Consider the following 23,930-nt stretch of genomic DNA (forward strand, 5'->3'; position numbering starts at 1 on the left):
CATTGCAACAGGTCAGTTGATGTCAACCTCTTGCCCAACTACCAGCACCCATATATTTCCAAATATACAACACTAAGTCTAAGTAGTCACACGCACTCACACTTGGTATCGTATTGCTTACAGATGGATGGGTTCAGGATCCGGAGATTGTTCTAAGGTATGCTAATGTTTCAGCACCACACTCCTCACGCTGTGTCATTGACCTTGCTTACAGTAAGAATTCAACAAAACAACGTAATGTACTCATCATGGAAAAAAGGATGAGCCTTTGCTGCCTTGTGTTCAATGCATAATGAAAGTCAGTTTATTGTGGGCATGAAGTAGGATGATCTGGCCAATCAATTTGACCCACACAGTGTGTCTGAATGAAAGTGGCCACTGAGGGAGAAGACAAAGCAGCCATTTACTCCACGTGACGTGTGAATGAATTATGCATGTGAGGGTGCCAAGACATACATGCACTGTATGAACACTAGAGCACCTACGCTGACCAGCAGCACTGGCACGTGACCAGACTGTGCGTGTGTGCGCGCCGGCGCTTGAGTTCAATTTCCCAGCTCTGTGGGCTTGTGTTTCACCCTGTGGGCTACAGTTTCCTGTCATTGTCCTGGACACACAAGATGACATACGAGGAAACAGTCAATTCTACAGAGTCAGCACTAACAAATGGCCACATGCTGAGATAGTGAGGCCCCGCAGTCCTTGCTATAATAGCTTAGATTTTCACTCCAGGTTGGGACTCAGCAGAAGAACAGCAATTATCAGAGCCCCACAGAACTATGGACTTTACATATGCCTTTGACATGGATTTTAGATCGGCACTAGTGGATTGTGACTAAATATCAAAAAGCAGAAGCGAGCTGTGGAGCTTAAACACATCATGCAAGTGACACATTTGAGGACCTTATTTTCTTAGTAAATCCAAAACCTCCAGGTAAATCAGTCAGCAAAATCTGAACTAAGTCACTTTTCCTTTAACCGCCATGCTCAATTAATTCCCATTTTATTAACCCCGGTCTTACTTGACGCAACTTCCCTGTTATTTTCAGTCAGGCAGTGCTCGGGCGAGCCTGGAAAAGTGGGTGGTGTGTTGTCCCCTGGCGAGGACCGTCAGAAGCGCTCTGTTCGGCCAGGCTTTATAATGAGATGACAGCTGATCGTACCAAGCCAGCACCAGTGTTACTGCTGTCCGAAACCATCGCCGTCACGTCTTAAACGCGAACACGAGAGGACGATTGTGCGGGGTCGACTTTTGAGCTGAACCGTCACAAGCTCAACAAGTTGTCTCTCTGGATCCAATTGCTCCAAGTGCCACTGCAGGTAAGAGAAGCTGCTTTATACAACGCAAAAAGGACTGACACAGTATTACGGCGTGTATCTTTACACAGGTGTCCGGTGTAACCTCTGTAACACGTTCTCTGTAGTTGAGTCGAGCACTGCTAACGCAGCCTGGCATCGCATGTGACCCAACGTTACCGAGTGCTGCCCAGCACAGCCGCTGTCCGTCTGTTGCTTGAAGACTCAAATACATTGGAGCTTATGATTTCAGAGGAGCACGAAAATGACAACTTTCTGTTTGACAAATAATTTCTTCTTAATCAAGTTTAGAGTCATGAACTTTTGATCGTTAGATCACAAGGAGGCAAGCCTTGGGCCTCGCTATGTTTTGGTGATGTCTTCTTCATTTGTCTTCCTGAGTCAGGACAGAAATGTACATTCATGTTTTATATTCAAAGGTGTGTTGGTGTCATTCTATTGCGCTGATACGTGTCTCTCAGCCTTCTCTTACTTTAGCCATTACAGGTATTGGATAAACTTGGAATGATGGATCCTTAGTCTACCTTGTGGACATTCGGCTTTTATTGTTGATCCTTTTGACTACAAAAGTCTTGACATTTGATGACGTTTTTACGACATCATGGCTAATGGCCACAAACTCCATCAGGTCTAACCATTGAGCAGCTAAAAGCCCAGGCATCGTATAGGGTCGCGTCTCGTATACAAGTTGGATCAGTGCATCCCTACTTGAGATGACAATCCAATTTATATTTTGCAAAAAGGTTTCTTGTTACATGTATCATTATCGTCATACTGGTCCTGCATCAACGTTATAGTTAATGAAACTTACAAAAAATATTTTTTTGTTAACTGAAATAAAATAAAAATGTCAGTTAACAGATACTGCGTTGTCTGTTTACAAAACCTATCAAAACAAAGTAAAATTATAGCATTATTGTCCTTTTTTTTGTCCTTTTGTCCTTTGTCCTTTAATTGTCGTTTCATTCAGAGGCATTTTGAGATCATTTAGAATCTCTTCATTTTGGCTCAGCTGGTTGTACGACAGCTGGCGGGCCAGGTGCAAAGCATGTCAAGACAGTCTGCGACGTCACTTGTGTTGATCACCTGACCTGACAATGCTGACTAAAGTAGGGATGGGCATCAGATTCTCTGGAATTATTAAGAAATGTTAATTTTGGTTGGTCTTATTGGTTCCTGACTGTGAAGTTCAACTCTACTTGCTGCTGTTACTGTGAGCTGATCACAGTTATGGAGAACTTTGAGTGGCAATGAATGGTAAAAGCGTTCATAAGGCTTTGTTTTGTTTGCAGAGATGATGCAGCTTTAGGTCAAACCCCTTTGACACGATGGTATAAATGATGAAAGAGTGTTTCATGTTTGATCAGTGACAGTGGACAACACTGAGCTAACAACTGTTGTTGTCAGAGGAAATTGATTTGTTCTTAACAATGTGTAGTGTCCTGCACCAGTAACCAGAACCGAACTGCGGAGCATCACTTAAGATGTCTTGTATATATTGTTATTCAAATAGGACTATTGAAGTACGGATGAGTTGATATATTTAATCAGGTACATACATGTACATTGATGTTTTAAATTGTCCACATGTACCAGTAAAGACCTCAGTTGGAGCTCTCTTTCAACTGTTTCATGGTTCAGGCTTTACAGGGTTCATTTCTGTTCCAGATCTGACAGCAGGACACGTTCCTGTTTCACTGATGCTAAATCCACTGAGCTTTTTGAACTCTAAATGACAGTGACTTAAGTCTCTGTGTCATTTGTGCAAAACTGTAAATCAAGTTGATGCCAGAAATCAAGTTTAAAAAGATTCTTTTTGATCCTGATTTGTCTCGTTAAAGACTGGCAATCATTATATTCATTAGAGGAAGCTTTCCTAACTTGTTGCCTTTTTCATGTGGTGTCTTTTGATGAGTTTTCATAACTGACTATTTGATTTGATTAGACATTTCAATCTTCAATCTTGTTCCAATACTACTCATTTTTAAGGAAAAAAACAAATAACTAAAACTAATAAAAACAAATAAACTGAAGCTGTTTTCAAACACTCAACCTAATTAAAACTACCCAACCCACTCTAAAAACGAAATAAAAGTAACTACATTTTTTTAGACCAAAATTCAAAACTTCAATAAAAACGAAAACCTATGAAAAATTCAAAACTAGTATAGCATTGGCCTGCATACTTGGATGGCTATGTCGCAATATCAACATTTCAGTCGATACCATAATAAGAGAATGTTTTGATACTTGATGCTGATCGGTGAATGCAGGTCACTGTCGATCTCAACAACCGATCGCGTGTGACAGCCGCCACTGCTATGAAGCCCTGCTGGTTGTGATACATCCGCTTCACCCTCCTCGCTGCTCACTAGGCAGCAGCGTGTCTCCCGTGAAAGTTCTTTCAATCTGTCACATAATGATTGCATACTGCAGCACATGCTGTGCAGGAAAACACCTTCAAATTAAACAGGCCATTTAAAGCGCCAACACTTGACGGAGCATGGAGAGTTTCCTGGGCTCATGAAAGTGAGACCGCTGGTTCCTCAGCAGCAGGCTGTTAGGGCAGCAGGCTCTTAGCAACACCCGCTGGTCCAAGCGTGACATTCGAAATGATAAGAAATAATCATTAACTTCACTGAGCTAAATGACCAGCCTTTCTTAGGTGTGGTTTATATGGAGACGGAACCGACGGAATCCATCCAGAGTGGAAACTACCGTAAATACAGTGCTCTCTGTCTCGGAGTCCTGATACAAGCGGCTAGTATGTCGATATTTCACAGAGATAGCAAAGTCTCGAACTGCGACGTCAGAATAGTAGCTACCGGTATTGGCGGTACTACTAGGGATGCTCCGATCAGGGTTTTTGCTGCCGCCAGGGTGCCGATCACCACTGATCACCGATACCGTTCACATGGATTGACAATGAATTTTTAGTCAAAATGATGAGAACTTCTGTGTACATGTTGTGAAAACATCAACCATTAAATCATATTAATTAAGACATGTTTTAATATACCTCTTCAAGAAGGCAAAACATAGAAGAAAAAAACCTACAGAATGCAGCAACTTTTCCGTCAAAAGGACAACTGAAAAACATTTAATTTGATGTGAGACGTCGCAGTTCAGTGAGTCGCTTGAGACTTTTCTATGTCTGTGAAATAATCACAAAATGGCTGGGACTAAAGAGCACTGCATTTATGAAAGTTTCCACTCAAAGAACCTAAGAGTTCAGATTCAGGTGACTGACGAACGCTGCTGCCAGCTCCAAAACAGAGACGGATCCAGTCGTTTCCGTCTCTACATAAATGACACCTGAAAAAGGCTGCTCATCTAGCTCGGTGAAAATACTATTCTTCTTCACCAGCGGGTGTTGCTAAGCGTCAGCTGCGCCAACAGCCTGCTGCGCTAACAGCCTGCTGCTAAGGAACCAGCGGTCTCACGTTCATAAGCCTGGAAAACTTTAATTTTAATCCTTGCACAACATTTTCCTGTGCATGTGCTGCAGGATGCAAACTTTAATGACGGGTAATGTCAGGCAATGACAGGTAGTGATCTGCATTCACCGATCACACTGAAATCGGCCGATCATGATCGGTGATCGATAATGCCCATAATCATCATTAATAATCGCTTGAGTCTGGTCACTGTCATTTCAGTCTCTGTGCCCTTCAACGCCAGGACTGTAACTCCTATGGTCACTCTGGTCTGGGCTCTTGGTCGGTCGGGTACCTGCTTTGTCTTCATGGACCCTTCTACGAATGATCATGACTGACTTTTGCTCAGCTGCTGTAAACTAGTCTGATGGTCACACGCTGAATTTTCAAGATACAAGGTTAATTAGTTGTCCTGCTTCATTGTTATGGCATGGCACGAGCATACTCTCTTAAATAGCATGAACATGTCTACTGACGTGGTAGGGGGAGGCAGTCGCTCCCCATGATTTATATTTGTTTTGTTTTGTCCTCAGCAATGCTTATTCGGATGGCTGACTGTAGGCATGCTAGCATCGTCAACTCGGTGTCTTCAAACATGGGGTGGGGCCATCAAAAACTGCTATGTTTCACAGGCATACTCTGCTCTGTGCAGAGCTGCACTGTTGATCTTATACCTCAGATTTTAGATGCTTTGATTCATCAGAGATGTTGAAAAAGAACGATCCAGCACTTTTTGGTTTAAGAAGATTCATAAAACTGAACTGTTTCAGAATGCCTGATGGCTTTTATTTGAACATTTCCTCTCTGCTGTCCATCTCCTCGTGTTCAATGCCAGTAAAGAGGCCTAATTTAATAAAGAAACGAGTTAAAGATTCATCTCCCACATCTTTTGGACAGGAAGAATTTAATCACAAAAACTTTCATTCAAAAAAACCCATGGAAAGCTGCATTTGGTTTCAAATGTAATCCCTCCTCGATATCTTTCACATTCAAGTGTCAACAAGTTTCAACTGAACCAAATTTGAGAGATTTTCCAGAAAAACATTTACTTAAATCTCAGCCATGCTTGACTTCTGTTGATCATGTTCCTGCATGATCGCAGTAGGTCCAAGTTGTGTAAACGACTCACATGCACACCATTAAGCCCCAGCCTTGAGACTTGAGGGTGCGGCATATCCTAAGACTCCTCTTGGGTCCTTGCATGAGGAAGCCCACTGCTGTCCAAAAAACATTTTTGTTTCCATGACAGCCCACTTGAGCCCCTCAGACATCTGAGCTCTGTTCAGAATGTGGAAATATATACAGGCGTGGTGATCCACCTAGTTTATGTCCATGTCTGACTGTGTAGGCGTGTTCTAAATGTGCTTGTTGTGGAAATTCTTAAGTGGCATGAGGCAGACATGCAACACGCAAAGAACAAACTTAACTAGCAAATAAAACGACCACTCTTTATCAAGAAGTGCATTCGTTCCACATGCTGAAATTCCACATTCGACACTTTCAGACAAAATAAACTATTATTTTCTAAAAAAAGATGATAAGATGTCCGAAAATCAAGGCACTTTGCCTGTGACATCAGCAAAACCTGTGTCATGACAGTCGTCCTCATGTTGGGCTTAGGCTCGAATCACTCGAATTGAAGTGATTGTTTGGAAACCAGAATCCTCCACAATGATTAGTGGGTACAGGTATGAGATAATCATACTGAATGCTTGTTTTTGGCTTAGCTGCAGGGAGCACTTGATTTTATCACCCCTGTCTCATGTTGAGCATGAGTGGTTGTTCTGATGCATTCATCCACTTCCAAATAATCACTGTTTTGAAAAACATCTCAAACAAGCAGCTATTGTACAGACAACCGAGTCGGTAGCTAAAAGTGGCTAATATACCACCATGGCGTGTAAACAAAGGCTCAAGCTTTCGCACTGAGAAGCTCTGGAGGGCGTTCAGCTAAATAATGTTTCATGACGATTATCACGTTTTCATAATCGTAGGAAGTAGGGATGGACAATAATTTATCGTACACGATTTTCCGCCAAACACAATCTCCAGTATGACAATTCTGCATCTCACAATAAATTCGCTGAACAAATTTGTTGATGGTCCCTAACTGATGGTGGGTTGTAGCATTACCGCTGCCTGTCAGAGTGTGTCCGCAATCAGTGACGTGGAAGAGGACACTGCCGCCAATACCGGAGCAGAGCTCCGTCCAATATCCAACTATTTGAGTTGAGAAAAACTAAATATTCTGAATAAAATGTATGTAATAAATCAATCTAAATATCATAAAATGTTTTTTTCATAAATAAACTGTAAAGAAGATAAGTTAAGTGTAAATGAAAATATCACCATAAAATCATCAACCAAGCTGCTCCAACCAGGTGGCATCACTTTCTGTATCATTTTTTTCTTTTCAAGAATCTCTCCATAGTTGGTAACTATCACATTTTCGCAAAATAAAAAAAAATAATTGACACACTACTACCACCATATGTGGCAAGTGTTTTAAAGCTGAGCGTTTCGTGGCCCTCACTGCCCAGAGGTGTAAAACAAATAACTTCCACAGGCCCTCAAGAGGGCGACCGCGGCCCTATGGTTCAGAATCACTGCCATAAAGGGTAGAGCGGTAGCTTTTTATTGTCAATTCTGCCATGTGCATTGCATACAGAGGATTGAAATATCATCACTCGGCTGCCCGTGTGGTGACATATACAACATGAAACCATGTATAAAATACAACGTGAACAACAAAAACAAACCGTGAGTGTCAAGTTAACAACGAGAGTGCAAACAAAGGGCGTCTAGCATTATCCTGATGCCGTCCTGGGTGAGGCGGGCTCAGTATGATGATGGTCCACCTTTTGCAGCTATTACAGCTTCAACTCTTCTGGGAAGGCTGTCCACACGGTTGAGGAGTGTGTTTATAGGAATTCTTCGAAAAAGCGCATCGGTAAGGTCACACACAGATGCTGGTCGAAAAGGCCTGGCTCAGTCTCTGCTCTAATTCGTCCCAAAGGTGTTTAGGTCAGGACTCTGTGCACATCAGTCAAGTTCATTTACACCAGTCTCTGTCATCCATGTCTTTATGGAACTTGCTTTGTGCACTGGTGCGCAGTCATGGTGGAAGATGAGAGGGCCCGCTTCTGTTCCCACAAGGTTGGGAGCATGGAATTTACCAAAATATTTTGGTATCATGAAGCATTCACAGTTCTTTTCACTGGAACCAGAAGAACAACCCTACACCATAATTCGACCTCCCCCAAATTTCATACAATGTAGTCCGAAATGTACCGTTCTCCTGGCAACTTCCAAACACAGACTCGTTCATCAGATTGCCAGGTGGAAAAGCATGATTCATCACTCCAGAGAAAGCGTCTCCACTGCTCTATAGTCCTGCCCTTTACATCACTGCATCCGGCGCTTTGCATTGCACTTGGTGATGTATGACTTGGATGCAGCTGCTCTGCCGTGGAAACCCATTCCATGATGTTCTCTGAGTAGTATACTTGGGCTCATTTGAAGGCGACATCATGTTTGGAGCTCTGTAGCAATTGACTCGGCGACCTCTTTGCACTATGCGCCTGAGCATCCAGTGACCCCTCTCCGTCAGTTTCATGACCTACCACTTCATGGCTTAGTTGCTGTTGCTCCCACTTGTTTATTTTCCTCGAATAAAGCTGACAGTTGACTGTAGAATATTTGGACTGGATTTGTTGCACAGGTGGCATCCTATGACAGTTCCACGCTGGAAATCACTGAGCTCCTGAGAGCGGCCCATTATTTCACAAATGTTTGTCAAAACAGTCTGCACACCTTGGTGCTCTATGCACCTGTGGCCAGGCCAAGTGATTAGGACACCTGGTTCTGATCATTTGGATGGATGAGCAAATACTTTTGGTAATATAGTGTAGTTACTTGTAAGTGAGCAACAACAGCACTCTGGCACATATACAACTCTTTTGTGACAAATCAGAAGCTGTCCTGCCCTCTCTCTGCATCAGTTGAACTGATCCTTCTGCCTCCAGTGTTTTTGATGGATATATGATCACCATCTTGATCCCAACCTGTTTGAACAGGAAGTGAGGCGCAACAACAAATGTGTCCAACACAGCATTTGATGCAAAATGCAAACTCAATGTGGATAAAAATCATTTTTGTCTACAGTTACACAATGCTAGCTTGCTCTATTTTGCTGTATTTTATTGACAAACTAGTTATTCAGTGAGCTACAGCGGCGTAATTTGATGCAAACTGTTTTACATTGTAACGCGGATGACACGCATGAATCGGAGCTAGGCAGCACTCTTTAAAATTAGGTAATGCATTCCTTTTTTCTGAATTTTGAGTGCCACAATGTGTGCCATTTCATAGTTCTAGAAACAAAGCATAGTATAAAGCTAATGGACTCCATAATGGGCACTGAGGTTGTGGCCACATGGTGTAAAGACCACATGACTAGTGTTGACAACTGTCACACAAAGCCTTCTCATTCATTCTGCTTTCATCCTGACGGGCCACATGCCAAAAGACTAGCTGGTCACAAAATGAGGCTGTCAGGTGTCTAGTTTATGTGACGGTTCCAGACCAGTCGACGGGTGGCGAACCAGTTGTGCCTTCATTGTTTAGAGGTGAAAGCGTTCGAGTGGACTCAGCAGTTTAGAGCAACAATTAGGTTGCAAAGATGTCATCTGTCAACTGGCCCATTCCAGTGGCTTCTGTCACCATGAGTGTCGCCTGTCTAGCAGTCTGGGACTGTCTGACTCTTAAATACTAGGGGAGTGACAAAATATTAACCTCACGAAGCGACATGAAAGATGAAACAAGTTCCTCGAAAATGATGACTGCAAAAATATGGACCCAGTATTTTGTAAATCTTTTTCGTAGAATAAATAAAAGAATGAAAGCATATTTTGAAATACCAATCTCATTTATAAATTTAAGACATTTCACTAGTTCTTCATGAACGTCCACCAAATTACATTTGTTTTGACTGGCTAGCAGTGGCAGTGCCCTACTTACACTTTATTGCGAACCTCAGAAAATTTCACTTGGAAAACTATGCAGGAAGATGTCATCAGAGTCAGCCATGGGACAGATACTACCTGTGTCATATTTTGGCAGATCTTTGCAAAATGTTTAAGTTCCCCATAAACTATTTTTCATTAGAAAAAAATACTCTTGACTCACATTTAATGTGAATAATACACTTTTAATGGTTGTCTTCAGTTTGGACTGACAATTGATACATTTGAATAAAATGTCTATACAATTTGGCTTACCTGAAAATAATTTAAAGTTGTGGTTTTCTGGACCTGTAAAAATAAATCCCGGTGATTTATTTTTGTTTCATGTGTCTTCAGATTTTGTTTCGTCGGGTTTTATTTCACTAAATTTTATGACACGTAATTTCATCGTAAGTAGCACTCACTGGTCATTGGCAGATGCAGTAAGTAATGTGGATGTGATGTGATGGATGTTGTCTAGTGTGCATGCAAGTGTGCATCACGAATTAAATTTGGTCCCTGAGCACCGGATATTTTACTACCCATTCGGTTTTAACTCAGTTTTATTCATTTTAGGTGTTGAAATTGGTTGTCAAACTATCGTTCTTGTCAAAGCCCAACTGTAATTGTTCTCTAAAGGTTTAGAGCAAGGGCGTCAAACTGACCCGCAGAAGGGCCGTAGTGTTTGTTCCAGCCCTGAAAGCACAAAACGTGTAGTTTGTAGTTTGTTTAGGATGGTTCTGTTTACAGGGGCTGGGGAAAGCATGAGTCAATAAGATCGTTAGGCATAATAGTAATGCTTCTTATGACAATGTCCCTTTTTCAATTTTTTCTTCAACAATGGCATGCGTCATCACACTCGCAACCAGGCACATTTAGTTTTAGTAGAAAAGAAATGGTTTGTGTTAAACACACGTGACGGATATCTTATCAAGAAGTCATAAATGAAGATGAGACACACCTTTTCCCTTTTTCCCTGTTCAAGCACACTGCCGGACCTTTGCGCATTTCAAGTTTCAATACTTTCCAAGGCTTAACTGTGAAAATGGATTCAAACATTTATTTTGAAAAGTGCCCTAAATGTTGAGAGCATTTCTTTTACACCTCCCATGTGAGGTGTTTTAACTTCTTCCAGCTGCATTCATTATAGACAACCTTTGAAGAAATCTGTGTTGAAAAAAGTTTATTTGTTGGATTTAATTTTGGGGAGTGATGTTTTTCTATTAAATTAACTGCTCTGATGACTGGGTTTTACTGTATGTGTAATAATGACGCTTTTCTTGGTATTTAGATTATGAGTGATGGAGGCTGGGTCGGTGGTGCGTGCCATCTTTGAGTTCCTCCCGAGTGTCTCAGAGGAGCTGCCTCTCTTCACTGGTGATGTGATCGAGGTCCTGAGTGTTGTGGACGATTTCTGGCTACTCGGTAACAAAGATGGAGTCACAGGTAAGCTGTGAGAGCTGTTGACTGCTGTCTGTTGTGGTACGCATTGATGGATGTTGAACTCTTAGTCCCAGCATGTATACTGAAGGCTAGGACTGTCTAATTTTCTCATCACGATTATTGTGGGCAATAGATGTCACAATGAAGATATTATCACTATATCAACAAAAATATAAATAATACGGGTACCTCTCCATGTGAACTGTCTTATGGCCCCCAGTTTGTTACCCTTTTCGATTGGCAGGGAAGTTGGGTATGATGCCATGACATTGTGAAGTTTGAGAGTTGTCTGTTCACATCAATTCATTGTACCTGTAAATGATACACAAAGTGTGATTAATTTGCCTTTAACCGTGAGTTAGCTATGGCTGGAGTGTGATTAATCACAATTAACATTTGAATCTATTTACAGCCCTTGTTAATACTAATGAGTAATTTAGTAATTAATTGTTTGACAATTTATAAGACATTTGAATAACTACTTCCATGGCTCTCTTATAGATACATTGCATTCCATTCAGTCAATATTTGCTGTTACATTTCACAAAAATTGAAAAGGAGCAGATTGATGAACAGATCTTGTTATTTCTGCCCCTTATTTCACGTTCCCTCTTTTTCGGAACAGTGTCTGTGTGTAGCTTGTGTCTGTGTGAGGTCATTGATGTCATGTTGTTTGTTATTGTAAGTTTGTTTTTGTGTTGCTTGGCGTTCTTATTATTGTTGCCTGTTATACTCACTTTTACATCGAGTGGCGACTGTAAATACTATATTGGTCTATACAGTTGTCTAAAACCTTGCACAGTTTGCACAGTTGCATATCAAGAAGCTAAATGATCCCCTTTCCTAATTGAGGAAGTATCAGACATTCCTTCCTCATTTTACTGTATTGCTGCATGTTATCCAAGTGGCTGATCTCTCTCTTGTCCTCTGCTTTCCCCAGGTCAGTTTCCCAGCACTTTTGTGGAAGAGATTACTGTCCCAAGCACCAAGCCTGGCGACATGCTCTATGTGTGCATCAGTGACTTCAGTGCCAGGGAGCAAGGGACTCTATCTCTGAGCAGAGGTAATGACTTATTGCACTCAAGCAAGAACCTCATTGAAATGTCACAATGAGCATCAAGCGGCGAAACTAACACAAATGGATAATGTCCTCTCACTTAATGCAGCCTGTTGATGTCACTGCTGTGAGGTAAATACTACTGCCAGTCCAAAGTGAAGGATCAATCCTGTTCCTTTTGCAGAATGCCACCACTGCCACCACTCTGAAAAGCTTTGTGTAACCTTGACGGCATTCATATCTTTCTAGATTAGATATTTTGTAATGTCTTTTTACAAGAAAGAAAAAAATTACTCTCAAAATATTTTACATTTTGATAGTGTTTGTGTCCTTCTGTTGTGGGCCATTAAATGATCATAGACCTCAAGTCAGCCAAGACATACATAGAAAGAAGAAATGATGTTTTTATTCTGTGTTCAAAGTATTTCAATCAAATTTTATTCCGATTTACTACCATAAATTGTGCCCTGATGCAGACAAGTGCGAAGCTTAATTGTCATAATTGGGTCTAAGCACTGGCACCATATTGCGACATTATCAGATGTACTAATACTGTAAACACGGCTAAGTGCATGGAAGTGGATGGTGGTGGTTTGTCTATTTTTGAGAAACAAGAGGAAGCTCATGTAAATGAAGTAGATATTTTTATTCAAACCACAACGTTCTGAAAGTGATAAGTCATGGTCGTCAGTGGTTGAGGAGTCTGATGCTATGTTTCCTAAAGATGAGCTGGGTGTTATATCTCTCAAGAAGGGACAACAAAATGTATAAATGTTTGTGGGTAAACAAAGGGACTTATTGTTTTCCTGGGTGAATTTTGACATCACTGCTTCTCTCCGCTGCTTTGATGACACATTCCTGTCAGTTAATATTTGAAAAACACAGGTATTGCAGTCACTCTCAGCCTGTTTGAGGCAAACTTTGAGGCCAAACGGTTCCTGCCCTGCAGCGAAATGATCACTTCAAAGTACTGACAAGGCTGACGATCCCTTATTCTTTTAAGTTGCTTCGCTCATTTCTGATGCTCAACACCTTTTGAAGAGGAGAGTATGCTTACTGGTTCAGTGGCATCCAGCCACCACACATCGGCTCAGCATCTCTTCACTGATTATGAAGCTGAAGAACTTACTTGCACCTACTGCAAGTGACGCACCAACAGGTGCTAACTCTTATGATGTCATTGAGCCACCTCTCCAGTTTTGGTGTCGCACAAGACTGCGCTTAATCGCAGAGATTTACACTTAAGAGTTTTACACATTGGCATTCTAATTCAACAGAACCAACATCGTAGACGATTTACAGTGTGATCATTTCATACTGATACATGGTGCAGCTTGTTACCCCACAAACTGCATCCCATTCCCTGGGATTTGTAGTTTTCATCTTGCTTATCTGTGACAACCACTAAATTTGTGCTATAAAAATAGTGGAATGAGCTGATAGATGCTCAATAATTAATGTGCTAATAATAATAAATAATAAATCCTGATTTATGTTCAAGATGTGTTATATATCGATTAGTAGTGCCATTTTTAAGGTAAATAATATTTGGGTCCATGGACAAATCCTCCTGGTGGACTGACAAGTTTCATTTATATTCACAGTATAAACTGTTTGGGGTTTGATGTTTGAACTGACATACTAGCTAGAATATCTTAAATTATGAAACAAGCTGATCGTGGCACTGAGTGAAAACATATTTGCCTGTAGTACTTTGTATTGGCAATGTACAATGTCACTGCAAGGAGTACTAATTATTTCCAGAAACTTCAAAGTCGTTTGTCAAAGTGTTGGCATTTTCCAAAAACCTCCACTAGATGTCATTGCATTCAAGCAAGAACCTCATTGAACTGTCACAATGAACATCAAACGTCGAAACTAACACAAATGTAGTATGCTATCGCACTTAATGCAGCCTGTTGTCTCTACTGTCAAGTAAATGCTACTGCCAGTCCAATGTGAAGGAAAAATGAATCCTGTTACTTTTGCAGAATATCTGCCACCACTCTGAAAAGCTTTATGTAACTTTGACGGCATTCATCTCTTTCTAGATTTGATATTTTGTAGTGTCTTTTTACAAGAAAAAAATACTCTCAAAATATTACACATTCCGATAGTGTTAGTGTCCTTCTGTTGTGGGCCGTTAAATGGTCACAGACCTCAGGTTTCACTGACTGACACAATGGGAGAAGCAGCTAGTTCACCATGGAATGTGACCTCTGTAGCTTCACACAAACCAGGAAACATTCCTATTGTCCCTCATGCCGTTCGGTCAGGGCCCTGTTTTATGAACACTGCAGTGGTACTCTGATTTAGCTAAAATACCCACACCCGGCCTGCGTCAGAGAAAGTCATTGTCTCTATGTTCATTACACTGAATTAATGAAAATCAGTCTGAGATTGCAGGTTTTATTTTCGGGCTTGAGACTCCATTGTGTCTTTATTGTAAAACCAGCAAAGCCAAAATTGGATCTGTTCATCGACAAATACTTCGCCAGATGTAAAGGTGTACTTGTAATCAAAGTAATCTCCAAGTGCAGAAAAAATTCTTACCAGTTGCATTGTGATTTTTGGAAAACTGAATTACTCCGTTTTTTTTCTTTATTAAAAAATGATAATGGAAAACCAAGAACTCAATAAAACCCATGTTTTCTGAGTTCTCTACAGTTTTAGGAAGATCAAACTTCACCTCAACTGATGGTGTCTATGTGAAAACCATAGAGTTATTTAGTTCTAGAAATATATCTGCTTCAAACGTTACCCTGATGTGATCCGTTTGGATCATGTGTCTCTTGACTAAGCTGTTTCTTAATGCAAAGACCTGAAAAGCATTTGAAAGATCACATATGCATTGACGGACAATTAGAAATTTGTGGTTATTTTTTTCATGAAGCATTGACATGTTTCGGAGCATTTAATCCATCACCACTTGGGGGGGAATAAGGTTTTTCATGAAATAGAAGAATTCGTTCAAATCACATTAATCACTTTTCTGTCCTTTATTGGGTTGATTGCAATGATTTGTTTGTTTGTTTTAAATCCTGATCATTTTCATTTCTCTTTGTCTAGGAGACTTGGTAGTCAGTGAGACGAGAGGATCCTTGGATCATGGTATCCAATATTGGCAGCAGGGCCATAATGCATGGGGCGCTTGTGGCCTCTTCCCTACATCATGTGTGAAGGAGCTCAACCTTTCTAGTCGGTCCAGACAGCTGTCAGAGTGGTCAGCCCAGGTCATGGGCTCTGTGCTGCCACCATATGCTCTAGGCCAGGCCAGGGCTATCATGAGCTTGCATGCACAGATGAACGAAGAGCTGGACTTTCGTGAGGGCGACTTGATCATCATCACAGGCCTTCCAGAAGAAGGCTGGTATGAAGGCGAGCTGCAAGGCCACAGGGGTATTTTCCCAGAAGGATTTGTGGAGCTCCTTAGCCCAATTCAATATCCTCAGCAGCTCACAGACTGCCAGGAAAATTCCCAAGTGTTCCGTTACGTGGACACTACTAAAGGAGAAGATGGTGATGCTGAACAGCTTTTAGGTGATGAAGACTTTCTGAGAAAGCAAGAACGTGAGGAGTCAGATGTTGAAAAGGAAGTCGATGGAAACTATGGAGTGGCTCTATATGACTTCCGTGCAATGGAACCAGGGGAACTGGACTTTAACGTGGGAGACCGCATACGTGTGATCAGCACTTTAGGGGATGGCTGGCTGGAAGGAGAGGTCAGAACACACCGTGGCATTTTTCCACATCGTTTTGTTAAAATGGAAGATGAGCAGAAAATGCCAGATTTTGTGGAACCAGAAGAATTGAGTCCTCCTAGTAATGACAGCCCTGATGATCCATGTCCTCGTGACTCTGCGAATGGACCAGAAGATGGGTTCTATCAAGATCACACCATCTGGGACCTGGACTACTTTGAGAAGCTGGGTGAGCAGCAGAGGAGGCAGAGTGAAGACGAAGAAAGCACGGGACAGAATGAGATCGGTGGGCAGACAAGTAAGGCCAATAGATTGAACCAACCAGATAGACCTGTGGTAGCAGCAAGTCAAGGGCCCTCCACTCCAAAACCCATTCCCCCTGCAAGACCTAATGTCCCACCTCGACCTATCCTCACAGGTCTCACCAAGGACAAAAATGGCCGGCCATATTCTGGTCAGGCTAAATTGACTCACAGTCAAAGTTCAACCCTTCCCTGTTACAAACCTAGAGACCGCAGATGTCAGTACAGAACCAACGGCAATCATACCATGGACAATCAAAACGCCAGTCTCAGTCAAGCACTTTTTAACCTTGTAGGTGGTCAGAAGCAGAGGCTAAGCTGCTACACCTGTGTCAGCGATGCAGATTTGAGAATAGGCTGTGATAACTCGATCAAAACATCACCTTGCAGCAGCAACGGCATCCTCATGGATGCTTTGGTGACCACGGCTAGCAATCTGGAAGCCAAACTTTCCCAGCAGCTTTTGGAATTTGAGAAAAGTTTGACATCTTTCACTGACAACAAAGCAAGTTCTGATAGTGGCTCATCATCAGTTGGTAACCCAAATCAACAATCCCCATTCTCACGGCACTATTCAATACTAGATTACAGCAATGAGAAAGGTGTAATTCAAGGACGCTCCCATTCACCAGTGTCCTATATTCAGCAGTCAGTTTCAGCCTCTTCGACTCTAGATGGACGTACTGCACTTAGGCCACCTCCTCCTCGTCCACAAGTCCATCGTTCAGCAGCTCCCCCTGTGTCTAGACCTGCCCGGCCGGCTCCCCGGCCACCTCAACCTAGTCCAAGGCCCCCTCACTCCGCAAACCTTCCTAACAGCCACAGGCTTTTCACACCTGACGAAGCATCAATGAATGTCTGTGATGAAAGTTCATATCCTGGAACTGACCTTGCTGCTGCTTTGGGAGAAGAAGCCCAGCTGCAACTAGCGCCTGAGGAGGATTTGGAGCGACAACTGCAGTGTGATAGTCAAATGCAGGAGCAAGCCGAAAAGAATTACGTACACTTACTACGACTGAAGCAGGTGGAGAACGACTTAGAGGTATACTCCAACACAGCAGAAGAACTCAGGACCATGTTGGATGAGGAGGTAGAGGAGACGATGCGAGAACAAGTTCTGGAAAACCTGGAGTTCTGCACTTATACCCTGGAAACACTGGCTCTGGAGCAGCAGCAGTTGCAAGGTAATTACATAACAGAGATCAAGGAGAATTGTTGCATCATGTTAACTCTTGGTTTCTGTGACTTGCTACGTACTAGTTTACAAGTAGTAGTAGTTGTACGTATTTCAATCCCACATCAAACATACACTCTTCCATCTCAACTTGATCTGAGGTATCAAAAAGTTGCAGAATGAAGAACAATTATAATAATTTCTGCCCTTTTTACTTTCTATTTCCAGACAGGTTTACTTGTTTCTTCATGAAGTCCATTTACATTTCTACAGTCTCATAAGTATACTTGTCACTAGTCACTTAGTTAGAAAGGGTAACACTATCCCTGATCACTTTAAGAATGTGAGTGAGTCATTGGTGTTTTTTACTTCTTTGTCATTTGACGACATTAGAAGGTTCCTAAATGTGCAATTCCATTACTCCTCATCTTGGAACCGAACTTTTCTGTTCAACTTTCTACTCCAATGTTTTTTTTTTTTATTTCCACCTTTATTTTTGACATTTTCCTTTATTTTTGTTTCGCTGAATCTTTGAACTTAATCAATCACTCAGTAAGTAATAAACTTGTTTACGGTGACCTAAACAGTTGCCATGATGCTTCTCAGTCCATTCAACCACACAGTGCTTTATCGCTACAACATGGTTCCGCCTGCATGCATGCTGACGTGGGAAGTCACCTTGACTGAGCTAGCTGTTGAGGGTGATCGCACCTCACATGCTGCTTCATTCGTCAAGATGGCAGGAAGGCTAAATTGGAAATATGTCAGAGAAACTGCGGTTAGTTTTGACAGCATTTCACACTCCAATCTCTCATGTCAAAACTGTTCAAAGAGCCATACTCATGTCAAAAGAGTCACTTGTAGCTCGCAAGACATATGTTCCCGACCTCTGAGCTAGAAGGAAGTTAGTTTTGCATTTAAATTGAATGCTACACCAGATTTGTGATTTGTAGACCAGATTTGTAATATGAAATGATTGAAGATTTAAATGTTATAATTTACCAATTGATGCTCACTATCTCTGGGCTAATGCTTTAATGGATTGTTGCTGCTGTGAAACTAGCTTATTGGGCAAATAATGTTGCTTATTCTCGGACACTGAGTCTCGCTGGTAGTCAGCTGACTAGGGCAATGACCTAGTGAGTTGAGTTCCACATTATGATTCGATGACACCAGAGAGTGGAGGCCCACTGCAGATTTTTGTCAGAAATCCGAACATGCATGGTAGCTCATTGCCTGTGTTTGGACTCTCACTTGAACCATTTAAGATGTGTTAAGAATAATTTCAGCACTTAAGGATTATAGCTGTCACAATATCAGAGTTTCTCTTTACGATTATTGTGGGCAAAAAAATGGCACGGTAAAATTAATATATAAGGAGATGACATGGATTTGGTCAGTAACTACAATTCTTCACAAATTAAAAGGAATTTTCTTCAGGACTATCAACAAGGCACAGTTGCACTTTTGCCATATATTTGGAGGTGTGCCTCAGGTTTTTTTGATGAACGAAGTGTGCCTTGGCTTAAATAAGGTTGACAAACACGTCGTGCATACGAAGCAGTTGGTGAACACAATTCTGCTTATATTTAGTGGTGCAGCGCTCACAGCTCATTGAATAGAATTGAAGCAAAACAATGGTCATAGCACATTGTTATTCGTTTTCAGAGCTGTCATGTCTCATTCATTTAGTATTAGACAGAAAATATTCCAGAGATTCAGAGAATATAAACACTACGGTCTCCTCATTCAGGGTTTTACATTTGTTTTGGGTCTATAGTATTCTGGAGAACATCTGTGGCTCATTATCCCCCTTCCTCTTAACACTAGCTTTAGTTGTGTTACTAAACGGCGCCATGTTTCTGTTGGGCCATTATATTGTACTTTTAATTTTCTTCCGAAGGTATTGAAAGGTAGTTGTTTCAAATTTTGCCTCTTTTTTTCCTCATCGCCTGTTTCCATTTAATTTTTTTCTCTACTGTCACAGTCAAAATAATATTAACATCAGTCCATTAATTCAGTCATTTATTCATTGTACCTGTACAAAGAAAAATCTGTACAGTACTCTAAAAATGACCGTGGCCAGGTAACCCAGATTTCAAAGTCATGTGCTCCGCCCTCTAACGGCCTTTGCTATTGGTTAAAAACCACGGCGAAGGCCAGTGGCAAGGCCTGATCCGGGATTGGCCATGGAGGTCCCGCCACTAGCCTGACCAGGTCCGGAAACCAACTCGGGCCAGGGCTGTCCGACCTTCACAACCCGGAGTTTCTGCTCCCTGACGAGTTGCACAGTGTCAACCATCACAGCGAGTCTGGAATCGCAACCAGACTGTGCGAGACAAAATGGCCATCAGATATACATATACAGTAGTCACTTCATCACATGTGCATGGTTCTGGCGAAAGCAGCCGGCTAGATGTTAGCCTAGCTCTATTAGCTGCTAGCTTGCCTGGGTCGTGAGACTTGAGTTTCTTGATCAGCGGAACTTTGAGTGGAGAGTTATATGTCATGCACCAGGTCCCTCTTGATAAAAGCACTTGATACGGTTGTCCATTCACCACACTCAGGGTGGGAAGAAACCGTGAGAGAAATGCCAGACACATGAACACTCTGAAACGAAGAATAGCGTCTGAACATTTTATGTACTGACTGCATATGAGAGGGGCCTTGGTGCTTCAGTCCTAACTGGGGCTTCCTCCCTCTACCGGACAAAGATGAAGAAGATGAGGATGGCACTGACAACATGGATGGTCGCTAGAGTTGCAGCCTCTTGACACCTTCTTAACAAACGTCTCCTTGGGCCTGGTGCCGGGTTGTGTAACTGTCAACGCAGACTCACCGCAAGGACTGGAAGTACTGGTGGAGTTGAGCTGAAGTCTTCTTGGCCTCCATCTTCACCAGCAGCTCAGGAACGTTGGCAGGGTGTAGCTGAGGGGACCCAGTGGTGGGGGACCCATGGTGTAGTCAGAACCTGCTACAGTAGAGTACCCAGTGAATGCTCTACGGGACACACAGATACCCAGTGGTGCTTCCAGCTCCTTCGATGTGTCGGCCCAGAGGCACCACTATCTTAGGGCCTTCTTCAGTGCCTTGTTCACCATGGAGGTCGAAAAATCCTCCTCCAGCGGTTCGTCGGTGGGTGGAAGCTATACTCCTAGTTTCTCCCCAGGCTCTGGGCCAACTCCGCTGGTGCAGCCTCGCTTGGGTGGTCCTCCAGATCCAAGCATATAGTTTCTTTGTCGTCCCCCGAGTGCAAGTTGACACATTGTTATTTTCATTGTTTTTCTTTTCTATTCTATAACAGCAAAAGCAATTGTGAATGTAGCCTTAACACTATGCAAATAACATGCATTTTTATGTTGAAATTACTGATGTTTTGGAGCAGTGATTTACTAAATGAATCTGAATCAGTTTAGAATTGTGGTCATTTATTATACTCCAGAAACCAACAGCAGCACCAGCCATATTTGGGTTGTCCCCCAGATAGATGGGTTCTCCAGAAAAGTGTTAGTTTGGTTGACCTCATTTGGCTTTGGGAAGCTGGCTTTGACAGATATACAAAAGGCACATAGAGTAATGAACATGTGAGTACATGTGCTAAGTTGAGTTGTCTGGGCAGGATTTGACATGTAACGGATGAAGTTGTTCACATACAATATTGCCAAAGTCAAACAAAACCACTGTATTGCTGTGACTTAGCTTGGGTGCACTGTGCAGTAGTTTAGTAGGCAGGATGGTATAAGTCCTTCAATGAGGAGGATCTCGGCTAAATATGACTCCGTCAAGGCCACCCAGTTATCTGGTGTGTTTTGTGGCATGTTGCATACAAAATTACCTGTCTGCTTCGGCAGCCACTCTACCTAGTTGAGTAGTAACTGTAGCTTTTTCAGTTGAGTGTTTGTACACTGATGACTTCAGCATCGATACGAAGAAAAAGAAACGCTGCATCTGACACAAAATGGTGGCGGAATCAGTTGTTTCCATCTTTGTTTAATTGGCACCTAAGTCAAAAAGCAGTTTAGGCTGCTTCTTTTTTTCTGTATGCCAGTGGTCAAGACAGCAAATATATACCCTCCTAGTCACAGCTCTTGTGTTGTTTACACTGTGGATAGAAACCGTCAGTAGGCTTTTTTTTAAGGTCCTGCAGGGCAGGATACTCAGTCGTGAATATGAACATGCAGGGATTCAACTTTGGAGTGAAACTAGTGGTGCTAACTATGATGGAGCTGCTTTCATCGTGTAGATGCAGTTTCCTTCATTTATGCGTTCTTTTGTAATGCGTCCCAGCACGCATTTGCATGACTTCAAGGGTTTGAGGGTCCCAGTGATTTGGTGGTTTTACAACTCATGCAAACATGCCTTTCGTGGTGCATTCCCTGATGAGAAGTGACTGACATTGCAAATCTATCTATCTCAGCCAATGAAGATTACTTGGCTATTGTTTATTGGCATGTCTATAGCCTTACATTTGATGTTTAACACCGTCATATTTGGTATTGGGTATCTTTATCTTAACAATCATAGAAGGAAGTTTGAGGAGGCTCATCTGTGCTGCAGGACCCCCAGAAACAAGGGTCGCTCTTAGGCATTGGGTCCTGTTTGTTGGTGGTCCTTTATCATCTCTTTCTCTTTGGGAACCACATATTTTAAGACACATGGTTTGTGAATGCATCTGTGGCTGTGTGTATTGCTGTACTGTGTGAGGGAGCTGTGTGATAATATAGTGATGTTTTCTCATGACTTCTGCCCGACTATAACCCTCATTTACTGAAAACAAACCAGTTGTGACTGAAAAACTTGTGCAATACTATTCATTTGCATGAGGCGCTCTTCATTCCTCACACTATCCTGTCAAGCAAGATCTCATATTTCCTCACTGCACTTCAGGTAATCTTGAGATACAATGGCGTCAGTTCAAGGGCATGTTACGAAGGGTGTTTTTAATATTCATTTGGTTGCTCTGTGTAGTTCGATATTGATTTGGACTTTGTCCAAAGTCCATGATACAATCACATATGCAGGTTTCATACAGTCACAACAACACATTCACACGTTTCATTAGGGCTGATATTGATTGAACTAGTTGTGTAGTTGCAGCGCTTATAAAATTGCTTTCAGTTGTCACTAGGGCTGTTCCGATACCACTTTTTTGCTGAACAAGTACAAGTATTAAGATTTGAGTTGTTGCCTATACCGATGACGGATATGACAACATAATTGTACAACCATTTTAAAATTTCACTTTCAATTTTTCAAGTTTAACAAGGGGAGCCTATGCATATGCTAAAATACAATACCTAAGATCCTGGCACTGCCTACGTATATAGTGTTCCCTCGTTTATCACAGGGATTATCCCGTGCGACAGTTGAAGATCCTTGGAAGTAGCAGCACCAGTGGTGATTTTAGGCATGGGCAGACACACCACAGGTGTCACGCACGACTGTGATGCTCTGTCAGCCTGTCACTGACGGTAAGACTGGAGAAAGGGAACTGAGGTGCGGCTTCATTATAAATACAGACCTAACAGCCACAAGTGTTTCTGAATTGTGTAATATGGCTAATCAGTGATTTTAAAGAAGAAAAAAAAGTAGTTTCGAAAATTCCAACACTCATGGACGCATCATCTGAGATACCTAAATGAGCGCTTTTACCATTTTCCATGGTAAAGTGTTTGTTTGACTGTCAATAGACATTTATTTTGGACTGCCTTGAAGAAAAAAAGTCTTCAGGAGAGTCATGTAGGACAAACCATTGATCGTTTTCTTTGGATTCCCACTAAATGGCTTCTTCAATGAACTAGAGCAACATTAAGTGTGATCTTGGGAAGAAGTGTTCATTGTAGAACAGATTAATTTACTCTTGATCTGTTTGGTAATCTTACATTTGCTATAGCTGTGTAGCATGCATGTGTTTGCTTAAAACAGCCTATGCTGCTGATTTCAGAGTTTTTTATTGACTCATGTTTCTTAAGTAAATTGTTTACAGGTTCGTCACTTACTTTATAACATCATTGAGAGTTTCCTGTTTTAAAATGGCCATTGATATGTTATACTGCAGCAAAGTACCAAATCCACTCTGCAGTGTCTGGACAGATCAGGTTAGGTGGGGTAATTGCTTTGCTGCATGCTGAATTTATGTACTTCAGATAATTCTGACATCAGATCTGAGACACTCCCTGAATATTTTGTGGATTCCCAGGAAGTAATGAGGTTTTGGCGTGGAATTAGTATTCAAGTCTCAGTTTTTTGAGGGGGGTGCATGGCTATGACGCTGTTTTGAAAAATCCTGGTGGAAACCCTGCATATGAAATGTAGGCTTTTTATAGTGACTGGTGGTTTGAGCCTTTGGCTGTTAATAAGAAAAAATCTGAATCCCAGCACTATGACAGTTATTTTTGTACAGTATTCCGTGGTGCATGTGGCTACTGAATGCAACGAACATTGGATATTTCCTGGAATCTTCTGGATTGGATTATAAATATCGCTGACTTGTTAT

The 23,930-nt window shown here is 41.8% G+C and overlaps 1 protein-coding gene across 5 annotated transcripts in view; it reads left to right on the forward strand.

The window, feature by feature from the left end:
* The first annotated feature begins 1,082 nt into the window (after positions 1–1,082).
* dnmbp (dynamin binding protein) overlaps positions 1,083–23,930 on the forward strand; it is a 44,996-nt gene continuing 22,148 nt past the window's right edge. Inside the window, exons 1-4 of one of the 5 annotated variants that reach the window (XM_053864734.1) lie at positions 1,083–1,320; positions 11,049–11,203; positions 12,141–12,263; positions 15,327–17,444. In XM_053864734.1, the coding sequence (XP_053720709.1) occupies positions 11,059–11,203; positions 12,141–12,263; positions 15,327–17,444 (2,386 nt within the window). In that variant the 5' untranslated portion in view covers positions 1,083–1,320; positions 11,049–11,058. Of the gene's footprint in view, positions 1,321–11,048; positions 11,204–12,140; positions 12,264–12,366; positions 12,390–15,326; positions 17,445–23,930 lie in introns of those variants that run through there. The other 4 variants (XM_053864733.1, XM_053864735.1, XM_053864736.1 and 1 more) reach the window with 4 other exon arrangements.

This window comes from Synchiropus splendidus, chromosome 5 (genome assembly GCF_027744825.2).
Source record: "Synchiropus splendidus isolate RoL2022-P1 chromosome 5, RoL_Sspl_1.0, whole genome shotgun sequence".
In the NCBI taxonomy this organism is placed as follows: Eukaryota; Metazoa; Chordata; class Actinopteri; order Syngnathiformes; family Callionymidae; genus Synchiropus; species Synchiropus splendidus.